At 37.1% G+C, this 12500-nt stretch overlaps 1 protein-coding gene across 10 annotated transcripts in view; it reads left to right on the top strand.

Annotated features, from left to right (window-relative positions):
- The window catches only part of LOC115220821 (NGFI-A-binding protein 1), a 256324-nt gene that overhangs the window by 42920 nt on the left and 200904 nt on the right, over positions 1-12500 (top strand). Inside the window, exons 1-2 of one of the 10 annotated variants that reach the window (XM_036510548.1) lie at positions 2806-2828; positions 2862-3071. The exons of 7 other annotated variants lie outside the window; for them this stretch is intronic. In XM_036510548.1, the coding sequence (XP_036366441.1) occupies positions 2977-3071 (95 nt within the window). In that variant the 5' untranslated portion in view covers positions 2806-2828; positions 2862-2976. 2 more of the 10 variants (XM_029790988.2, XM_029790992.2) reach the window with 2 other exon arrangements.

The raw sequence follows: 12500 nt of genomic DNA, 5'->3' as shown, positions 1-12500 counted from the left end.
TTTTCCATAAGCGCAGGAGTGGCTGTGTGGTAAGTAGCTTGCTTACCAACCACACAGTTCTGGGTTCAGTCCCACTGCGTGGCACCTTGGGCAAGTGTCTTCTGCTATAGTCTCAGGCCGACCAAAGCCTTGTGAGCGGATTTGATAGAAAGAAGCCTGTTGTATATATGTATATATATATATATATATATGTTTGTGTGTCTGTGTTTGTCTCCCCAACATCGCTGGTGTGTTTACATCCCCGTGACTTAGCGATTCGGCAAAAAGAGTCCAATAGAATAAGTACTAGGCTTACAAAGAATAAGTCCTGGGGTCGATTTGCTCGACTAAAGGCGGTGCTCCAGCATGGCCACAGTCAAACGACTGAAACAAGTAAAAGAGTAGGACCCTTGACACACTACTGTAGATCCCCAGACTTTCCCCTTCCTATATGGACCCCAGGTGAGAACCACTGGCATCAAGCACTCTGTCCAGTTCTCTGCCTGTTAGCTACCCACAGTGATTATAGCATATTGAATTATAAATTCCGCCGAGGTCGACTTTGCCTTTCATCCTTTCGGGGTTGATAAATTAAGTACCAGTAATGCACTGGGGTCGATGTAATCGACTTAATCCGTTTGTCTGTCCTTGTTTGTCCCCTCTGTGTTTAACCCCTCGTGGGTAGTAAAGAAATATATAGCATATCGAATTAATTGATACTTTTTTTTATGACCCCTTCATAGCTGATAAGCAAAAATCAACACCCGTGAAACGTGAACTTGGAGGGTCGATGTTAGACTGTGTGAATTTAAACTGAAATACTCTGCTGTTATTTCTGCCATGTCTTGTTTTGGCCTGTTTTTAAACGACTTTTGGTTAGTTGTCTTGTTAGGAGATAAATCAAAGAAGTCCTACCTTAACTGTGAGAAGTTGTCACTGGTGCACGCGCGCGCACACACATGCACACACACACACACACACACCTGGTGTGGAGGAGTTCACTGATGCTGGCTGCACACAGAGCCAGCTGTTGTAGTCGCTGCTGAGCTGAATTAACCAACACACAAACACAAATACTCTCTCTCTCTCTCGCTCTCTCTCTCTCTCTCTCTCTCTCTCTCTCTCTCTCTCTCTCTCATACATTGACCACCTACTGGTAGTAGTAGTATTAGTAGTAGTGGTTGTAATGGTGGTTGCGATGACGGTTGTTGTGATGGCAACGACGAAGGTGGTGCTAACGGCGATATGGGTGATGAAGGCGGAAGTGATGTTACCGATAGATGTGGAGGTGGGTGTTTTTGTAGTGGTGGGGGAAGCGTTTGCTGACGATCATAGATTTTTTTTTGTTATTGTTTAACCCCCAGATCAGCCCTAATCGGTTAAATTTTTAATCTAAAGCATTCCAACCGTGACCATCCTGTTCTTTTTTTCTTTCTAACCTTGACGCACATCTGACAACGTTATCCAATATGCTTTTATGTTTCTTTTAAGCGGATACAATGTTTGAGAGAACTTTGAGTGTTATTTCTAGCAGATCAAATTATCATGCAGAGGCTCCTTTTGACTCATGGCTGTTATGATGGTAGTAGTGTTGACCATTACCACCATTTCAACCGGACATATGGTCAAGAACCATTCCAGCCGTGATTATCACATTTTATTTTCCTTATCCTATATGCGTCTTTTGCTGTGGTGTGATTCGAAGAATATTTGGCTGCTATTTCTAGCACTTCGAGTGGTCCCCCCCATAAAGATTTGGTTGTAATGGTTGATGATGATGATGATGATGAAAGGAAGGATACTATAGTGATGTTTGTGGTCGTTATTGAGTGAGCTTGTTTTGTTGGGATGCGATGTTGTGGCGGTGATGACGATGTTGATGATGATGATGATAATAATTGTGGTTGTGGTAGTGTAGTGATATAGAAGTTATAGAGCTGTTGTTGTTGATGATGATGATGATGATGGTAGTCATGTTACATTCTGACCGTAGTAACGCTGGTGATGGTAGTTACTAATGGTAACGGTACGGACAGTCACAGATGTGCAGTGGTGGTGGTGGAGGTGGGCGCGTGGTAGTGCAAGGTGACGCGCGGGATGGTGGTGAGGAGGAAGGAAAAGGAAGAAGAAAAAAAACAGTGAGAAACGGGGGGAATGGAGAGAAAGATGGGAGAGACTGAAAGAAAGAGGGGAGGACGGGAGAGAAGGATAGATAGGAGACAGAGAGAGAGAGAGATAGGAGAGAGAGAGAGAGAGAGAGATAGGAGAGAGAGAGAGAGAGAGATAAAGAGAGAACGTGGGGAGTCGGAGATGGGAGAAACTGAAAGAGAGGAGGACAGGAGAGAGATAGATAGATAGGAGACAGAGAGAGAGAGAGAGATAGGAGACAGAGAGAGAACGTGGGGAGTCGGAGATGGGAGAAACTGAAAGAAAGAGAGGAGGACGGGAGAGAGAGAGAGAGAGATAGGAGACAGAGAGAGAGGGAGAACGTGGGGAGTCGGAGATGGGAGAAACTGAAAGAGAGGAGGACAGGAGAGAGATAGATAGATAGGAGACAGAGGAGAGAGAGAGAGAGAGATAGGAGACAGAGAGAGAACGTGGGGAGTCGGAGATGGGAGAAACTGAAAGAAAGAGAGGAGGACGGGAGAGAGAGAGAGAGAGATAGGAGACAGAGAGAGAGGGAGAACGTGGGGAGTCGGAGATGGGAGTGCTGTGCAAAGCAGCCTCGATCTGGCGTGGCAGGAGGGAAAGACACAGAGAGAGAGAGAGAGAGTGAGAGAATAGCGTGTTGGAGGAAGAGAAAAAAGAGAGGGAGGGTGTATAGAGCGAATGAACGAGCGAGCAAGAGATAGACAGAGAGAGAGAGAAGAGAGAGTGTGAGTGAGTGAGGGAGACGCTGGTGTCTCAAGTGGAGTACTAGAGAAGAAAAACGACGCTTCATCCAGCTCTCCTTCTCATGGCAGAAAACTATCGTAAACTTACTTCAACTGGCTTGTGATGCAATCGTCACCAGATCGCCACACGTCATTTGCAGCGAGGAAACTTTTCACTCAATATTCCAATCACTTTGAGAATTGGAATTTTAATTCCTGGTACGTGTGTGTGTAGTGTGTTGTCGATGGTGCTGCGGCACCCCCTCACTCTCTCTTTCACTCCCTCCTTCACACACTCTCTCTCTCTCTCTCTCCTTCACTCTCTTTCTGTCTCTGTCTCTCTTTCTGTCTCTCTCTCTCTCTCTCTCTCCACTCTTATATCAATCTATCACACTCTCCTAACTCCCTCCTCCCTTTCTCCACACGTTCTTGCATCTATCGCTCTCACACTCATCTATGTATATACATATATGTATATTAATCTCAAGTGTTTCACGTATATATATCGATTTCTTTTATCTCTCTTGTATCTACCTGTATATTTATCCTCCACACACATCAGTCTCTCTCTCTCTCTCTCACACACATACACACCTATATCTTCATATCCTACACACACACACACACGACTTTCTCTCTCACTCACATCTATCTCTATATCTCTCTCTTTCTCACACACATACATCTTTACACACATATCCCTCTCTTTCTTTCATACACACACACACACGTCTTTCTCTCTCTCTCTCTTACTCACTCACATCTCTCTCTCTTTCTCATACATACATCCATCCATACATACACCCATACATCCATACATATATACATACATATCCCTCTCTTTCTTTCCTACACACACACGTGTCTTTCTCTTTCTCTTTTTCTCTTTCTCTCTCATCAATTCGTTTATGGCTTATCTTTGACCATCTCTTATTTTTCTCATTTTGTCGTTTTGTTTCCTCTCCATGAACTTGCTTCTTCAATAATAACAATAACAATAACAACAACAATAATAATAATAATGATAACAACTACAAACAATAACAGAGCTACATAATGATGATTTTTCTTGTAACAAACACATACGCAACAGAACTAAAAAAGAAGAAATATACACACACACACACACACATACAACAATAACAACAAATTAATGTGTCCAAAATCCAAAAATCCCCCAAAAATCCCAAATTTCCAAGTTTTCCATGCTTTTTTGTTTTTCCAGTTCACATTCATAACAGAGATTACACAGTGAATAAACATCCGCCCCATCATCTCACACCGAAATCTTTTCTTGGCTGAGCAAGACAGACACACATACACACAGCACACACATATGCCATAGCTGCCTCTTGCATCTATCTATATAATAGCTCATCATCTAATGCAGTGTATATATATATATATATATATAGGCATGCATGCATGTATGTATGTATGTATGTTAGGGTGTACGTCTGAAGATGTTGAATAAATATGCGTGTGTGCTTTATACATATATATTATGCGCTTGTCTACACTATGTGTATGTATGTATGTATGTAATTATATATATATATGTGTGTATATATAGATATATATATATATATACATATATATGTGTATGTGTGTATATAATATATGTATGTATAGAATTGGATATGATCTTTGTGTGTGTGCGTTATATATATATATTATGCGCTTGTCTAGACTATGTGTATGTATGTAATTATATGTGTGTGTGTGTGTGTGTATATATATATAATATGTATATATATGTGTGTGTGTGGTGTATATATATATGTATGTATATATATATATGATCTTTGTGTGTGTGCGTTATATATATATATATTATGCGCTCGTCTACACTATGTGTATGTATGTAATTATATATATATCTATGTGTGTATATATGTATATATATGATCTTGTGTGTGTGTGTGTGTGTGTGCGTAACAGTGGCATCGGATTCGAATGTCCTTTCCAGAAAGCTGCGTTAGTTAAATAAAAACCCCCGATGCATCTCGTGTTGTTCGTATGAAAGTTATGGTGAAGTCGTCCGTTATATACGCATATATATACCTACCTACCTACCTGTCCATAGATCTCAATATACTCACCTACATACACACACACATATGATATATATATAGTACTAAGTAAGATAGGGCTTATGAGGGTGACCCGCTATGGGATATCAGTTATCTTTAAATATATACATATTTAAAGATGTGCGCGCGCGTGTATATTTATATATATATAGATATATATGTGTGTGTGTATGCGTATGTACATGTGTATATACGTGTGTGCATAGACAGTCAAACGTTTTTCTCCATAGTAGTCTGTCATACGACATAGCTCACCACAGTTTTTCTCAAGATAGGTATATATATATATATATAATATATATATATATATATATATATATATATATATATATATATACTCTACCACTGGTATTTGAGTACTCTTTTTTCCACCGTGTTTCACATTATGTGTTTACTCCGGTGTATATATATACCTATATATATATATTATATATATATTATATATAATGTGTAGTTATTACCCTAGCCACAACCAACCACATAGCCCTGACCGAGCAAACCTATGATCAAAGGCACCGCCTTTTTTCCCTTTTTCTTTTCTGTTTGTGTTTAAGACAAGGTGTGATTTGAAGGCAATTTAGCTGCTATTTATTTTTATCTGGTCAGTCAACTGCGTAGGTTTCTTCTCGTCGGATCGTAAGCAATTTATTTATAAACCCTGACTAGGTTTATCTAACCATGTGCTTCTCGAGCAACATGTTAACTCACCGAAATCTTCCCACTACATTATAATATATATGTATGTATGTATATATACACACATATATGCGTGCGTATGTGTGTATATGTATGTATATATATGCATATGCAATACATTTACGGTGTTTTTATTGTTGCCGTTCTCTGCCATATTCCGAAAATGTTGCCAGGGTTACTCAAAACGGTTGGGAGTCATTCGATCAAATATTGTGTTTGGATATACATACACATAGGCGCACAAATCATACAAGAGGAAGTGGCCTTTGTTTATTAAAATATTTCATAAAGGAAGCTTATTGTTCCCATATTATATGTTAATTATTTGGCAAGTGTCATTGACTTAGGAAGTTAGTTCCCAGGGGAGTGGTTCCTGTGTTGCAGTTTTGATTGTTCGGTTGCTTCATCTTTCTTTTGTTTTGGTATTAAAGCCAAGATCTCCCTTCTCACCCGTTCCTAATATACCGAGCCCCCCCCTCTCTAAAGGTCTCGTTTTTGCGGGCGCTGTACTTATATAAAGTTACCCGACCCCGCTGCCATTCGGCTCCTGGTTGTAGTAGTGTCTCTTGACTTCGCCTGAGATAAATGGACGCCACACAGTGTCTCATTATTCCCCCACTCGCTTGTTTATCGATATCAGAATATTTGTGAAACGAATTTACTGAGCGACTAGAAAGAACTTCCAACTGTGGGTACAGTTTCAAACTAAGACGCCAGGAAGAGGTCGGCAAGTTGAAGGCAGACCAAAAACTGCTGCTACCTTGAGATCCATGAGAAGTGGCGTCCCCCGCATGGAACTAATCGATTTTGTCCGTGATATCGAACTGTTCCGTTTGAACATGAACTTATACGAAGAATGTCTTGTCTTCTAACACTTAGCTTCATAATTCTTTCAAGGAAAATAAAAAAAGGTAATACATTCAACTCGAGCAATTCCGTTCGCTACTGAATGTGGCCTTCTGTGAAATACAATAAACACATGAAGATGCGGTTCTGTGGTAGATCTATGTGGTGGTGTTGAATTTTGACATCGTAGCCTGATGTTTGTATATATATATATATATATATATATATATATATATATATATATATATATATAGTGTCCTTTGCTTTTAGGAGAAAAACAGATTTTGTAACTCCCATCCATGCCTTCACCAATAATATTAGTTATGTAAATATAGTGAAATACTATTACTTTATTGCACAAAAGAAAAATAAACTGATATTTATGAGGATGTAATGATTGGATATGTTTAAAGAGCCATAAGTTGGCAGCATTTAAATGTCGTTTTTAAACACCTTTGTTGTAAGGGGTGACATCTATAACATGGTCATTTTACTCTGCATTATTGAATTACTGGTACCTTTATTTAATCTAAGAATGAAGAAAATCGGAATATAAAAATGCTAGTCTTAAACTATTTTAATCTCTCTCACCATAGATGCATATAGTTTTATTTACCTTATGGTAATTGTGTATAAACTAAGCCTATTCTTTCAACTTGAGATCGATAGTTAGACCAACCATGTGGCTTTTTCAGCCTCAACACGACAAGTCATACTTCATGTAGCCCTCAACATCACTCAACTAATCACCTTCATTTTCACCACAACTGATAGCTTTCCTTAGTCTAGCACCTACATGTCCTGCAGTTATTTTGTATTTTTCTTCTTAAATATGGTTTGATTTTAACCTGTACATCGCTTCCAACTTTTCACCTGTGTGTACCTCTGCCTTAGCAAATGCCGATCTCGCTACACTTGCAATATTGTAATTCTTTAACTTATCCTATTTTGATTGATTTTAAAGCATACCTTGGTTCATATCTGGTATTGCTGAACCCCATATAATCTTGACCGAGAAGTCCGTATTTTCAAAGGTACTTCGTCCTTGATAGTCAAGTCTTGATTATCAAAGATGGAACCCCGTTTTGTTTACCTGAAACTATTCGATTGCCCAATCTATCATATTTTATTTAAAGCAATGGGATTTCATTTAAGTGAGGTTTGTCTGCTATTTCTAGCTGCTCGTCTGGCCGCACAGAAGTTGCACCGTTTGCTTTCTTTCTATGTCATCAGATTAGATCCCCTGTGGCCTGATGTTTTACTATACCTAATCTACCTTTCAAAACCAAACAGATTTTAAATATACTCTTAATACTTGCTACACAAAGCAAATGTTTTAATATAGAATAAATTATTAAAATCTAATCGAAGCAAAAAAAGGGGTCTGGGTCATTTCTTCTTGAAGTTAAGATTTAAAACATGTTATCTTTACAAATAATAATTTTCGTAGTTTTTTTTTTCTCCTTAATTCAAATTAAAAGAATATTTATTCTTGTTAAATAGTCTTCCTTATAATATAAATTATTTAGTAACAAGAAAATTAAAATTCTTCAATTTATTTCAATTCCTTTCTACTATAGGGCACAAGGCCTGAAATTTTGGGGGAGAGAGGGGGCTTGTAGATTACATCGATCCCCCAGTGCTTGACTGGTATTTATTTTATCGAATCCAGAAGTATGACAGGCAAAGTCGACCTCGGCGGGATTTGAACTCAGAACGTAAAGACGGACGAAATGCCGCTTAGCATATTGCCCGGCGTGTTAACGATTCCGGTTTATTTACCTCTGTTCTTTCATGTAATTTAGAAAGGATATTTTATTATTTTATCTCCCTACCATCTTACTTACGTGCGATTGCAATTGTCCCCTTAGTACAATTTCTGTTGCCAGTTATATAAATTCATAAGTTCAAAAAACTTTTTCTTTTTCTTTTTTGCTGCTGTTTATTCTCTTGTAAAATTAGTCACTTGGAGTTTTAAAGAAACATTAGCAAGTTTGCCACTAGCCACTGTAAGAAAAAAAAAAAAACAGTGCCAATATATATATTTATTCTACCAACTGTTGAGTCAATTCCTGCTCCACCTTCTTCACCTCAGCTGTCTTCATCTCTTCTTCCCACCAGCCTGCTACTGTTTACTTCAGCAGCTGTTACCTCACAGCTTGATCTGTTTTCTATAGCCACATGTTTTTGAAAAGCGCATGCTCCTTTTTATAATCATTAACATCCTCCCCTCTTTTTTTTTCTTCTTCTTCTCCTTCTTCTTCGTAACGCAATTCTCTTCATTCACACTTGTTTTTTCATTGTTTACACAACTATTATTAGTTTTCTAATTAATTACAGTTTTTGTTCTGCTCATCCACCCACCCCATCCTCACACCCTCACGTAATCATTATAGACCACCAAAAATATTTTGTTTACAATAAGATATATTTTAGAGTGCTTTTGGTCCGCCAGATGAATCGATCGAGATTCGGAGAATAGTTGGAATCATATATCGACTAATTTTATCAAAACTGTAACTGGGAGGTTAAGTTATCCTGGTCTCTACTGCAGAGGTAGGGCAACAATTAGGGTCAACTAACGTGTCCTAGTCATCATTTGGCTGTCCAGCAAACTATGTATTTGTGCCTCGCAGTTTCCCGTTCTTCTGTGCTTAAACTAGCGCCTGGACATTCGTCTAACTAGGTTAGCTGCTACAACACCTGACTGATTGACTCTTTTCTGAAAGGTCACCCATCTAAGTGTCAACCACGTGCTTGTTGTGCCAGCCTGCCTGTCTTGTAGCAGCTGTAAACTAAACAGATATACACAATATGTATTACCGTCTCTCTATAGCCGTTCATTTCTCAACGAATTTCATTGTCTCGGATTTCGGTGGAAGCTAATTATTTAACGACTCTAACACATATTAATGTATGCAGCAGGGCAGATAATCTCTTACACGATATATCATCTAACCTCGGTGCATTGGGGAAAAAAAAAATAATATTGCGAAGTTGGTAGTAGGCCAAGACACACGTGAGAGATGAGGTCGTTGTATGGAGAGCTTTAAAAATGTCCGTTCAGGTAGATAAGCGAGACTACACACACAGAGTTTGGCAAACTTGTTCCAACCCATGTCATCGTGTAGCAGGAGGACACACTTCCACTTGTGGTCACTTAACCTTCCTAATACTAGAAGTCAACTCACCGTCTACTGTCTTAACAAAAACAGAAAGACGTAATAGGTGAGAGGTAGTTTTTGACTGATGAAAACTGGATGGTCACAGCTGGAATGTCTAACTGCTTGATGTGGAGCTTAACAGCAACGTAATGAAACGAAAACTCATTTTAACACTATTATTTATAAGATTTTTAAAATCATTTTATATTTCGAATTTATAAGATTTATTTTACAATTTCTGATATTTATTTATTGAAAAGAAAATAAATAAGTTTTTAAAATGAATTTTATTTTAAAATTTTCATTTCTTCAGTTTGGCTTACTTGAAGCAGATTGTAAATATCGTTATTCTTACCAAACTTGGAATGGAAATAATTCAATTTCTTTTCACATTTAGATTTAACACATCTTTAAATGTGTGAATTTATTTTTCATTCCGATGTTTTGAAGTGTATATTTTTATTCAGTTATAAAGCAGAAGCATTAGTAATATTCCTCAAGACTGAGGTAAAACAGACATTTATTTTCTTACAAACAATAACATTAAATGAGAAAGCCCCTCTCTGTATTACCACTTGATTTGCTAGAAGCAACAGACATGTCTCCTTTACACCACACCCTATCATTTAAAAAAGAAAATACAGTAGGTAATGTAGTCCCAAAAAACAAAACGGGATGGCCTTGGCTCAAATGCCTCTGATCAAAGGTCAGCTCGATTAAGGCTGGCACAAGGCTTAACAACAACCCTTATTGAAAATTTAAGAAAATTTACTCTATTCCAAAAACAAGCTTGGTTTTGTCATTTTGTATGCTTGTCTGTGTCATCATTCTGAAAACCCTACAGCTTTATGAAAAATTTTGGGGTGCCAAGATTGAATTATCAATATAAGGATCAGGTCCTTCATGTTTTATACCCGGTTCATCTATTCTATGTATTTTGCATAAAAATTTCTTTAAAATTGGTCCAAAATTTGATATTGCAAAATTTCTGTTACTCTGTTTATTGAAAATTTTAATTTAAAAATTTCGTTTTTAATTTTTATCTATATTTATCGATATTTTGGCTAAGTTGCCTCAACTGTGGAAATAAAGTAAATTATAGAAAGAAAAAAAAACTTATGTGGAGACACCGGTTGAATGTTATATGGAGCCACAATTTTTCCAAATATGGTTAAAAAGGCAAAATTCATATATATATACTTTTAATAATTTTAATTTGTTTCTACTTCATTTGCAAAGTTAATTGGGGAGGAGCCATAATTGCTGTGTGTGTGTGTATTTGTATTTGTGTGTGTGTGCATGCATGGATGGTGGAGAATAATTGCTTTTTCCAAACAATTCTAATCATATTTCTCAAAATTCTAAAATGATAAATAATTGATTTGATTTTCTGAGATTGGATAAAATAAATAAATCTTACTCAAAATGATTATTTTTTTTTTTTTAATGTTTCTTAAAACATTATCTCTATCTTCAGAAGGAAAATCATGTTTTTCTTTGCAAGAATTCCTCTAAGTAAACAACAGAAAATAGATAAACGGTGCTAATATTATGTAGTTTTAATGCTGCTTCCATCCATCAAATTGTCACCTTCACCAGGAGTCCACAAAAGAGTAGCTGCTGACCCAGTCAATGTAAATTGCTTTTGAATAAATAAATAGAATTTTCCTCTGATATATTCTCCTCAGAACTAGCATTGCCAATTCCTTCAGTGCATAACATATATTAGTTATTTCCCTCCCTGCTCTCGCGTCTACAGCATGCTCCTCCTCTTTAGTATCAGAACAGATACCTCCTCAATCAGTGCAAGTCACAGGTCCCAACTTTCAGCATCTCCTCCTTTCTATCCCTCTCCGTCTCTCTCTGCTATTCTTAGCAGCAGCCTATTGCTTTACTCTCCTGCAAATCTCTTTCAGACTAGCTCTCTTCATTTAATCCATTAATCCTTAAAAGCGCTGCCATTAATGGTAGACCTCTGTCAACTACAGTTGTGATCTCCACTGGAGCTTTCTCATGGAAGGAATTTTACTTTGATGATGAAATTTGAATCTGTTTTTCCTGTAACTGATCCCCAAAGCTTATGGATCACTATCTACAGAGTGGTTCTCGGAGGCAGCGGCCTATGTGAGTGCATTGTGGAACTTAGTTGTTCAAAGATAGGTTCTTTTATTCTTTACGGTTGTTGTTGGCAAGCTACATTCAAAGATCTCCCTCTCCATCTCACTTAGAAGAATTATTTATAGCATCACCTTAAACATTTACTCATATTCTTTCCCATTTTCAGTGTTTATATCTCAATACTTAATCGATGCCTTATTAATGTTGTTACCAGCATTGGATTATGCTAGTTCTCTTTTATTTTAAAGTTTGTTTCGAGATATCTTACATTTTATTTTGTTGTTTGTTTAGTTGATTTAGAAAAATTTTGGATGAACATTTTATTTGTTTATTGTTTATATATTAATTTTTTTCTTTTAATTGTTAGTAATATCTAAATAATTTTCTAACTGATGTTTATATACACAATCATTTTATTACCTGCGACTTCGTTTCTTCAATACCCACTCCTCATACACACACACACACACACACACAGAATACATGAATTGTTTGAGATAAAAGAAATAGCAGCTATGTGTTAGTTTCTTTGATGTTCTCCGACGCCATCAATACTAAACTACTAAAGAACTAGCTAAACTTTAATTTCACCTGTGTTAGCTAGTAAATAAACACTAGCAATTAAACTGAGCAATCCTTGATAAAGCTAGGTTTATAAACCCAGTAAACCTTCTCACAACTTTAAGGATTTGTCAATTTGTGTGCAATTTTTTATCGTAATATTTCAGTGA

The sequence above is a fragment of the Octopus sinensis genome, linkage group LG17, assembly GCF_006345805.1.
Source record: "Octopus sinensis linkage group LG17, ASM634580v1, whole genome shotgun sequence".
NCBI lineage: Eukaryota > Metazoa > Mollusca > Cephalopoda > Octopoda > Octopodidae > Octopus > Octopus sinensis.
This window is presented reverse-complemented; position numbering and strand designations above follow the sequence as displayed.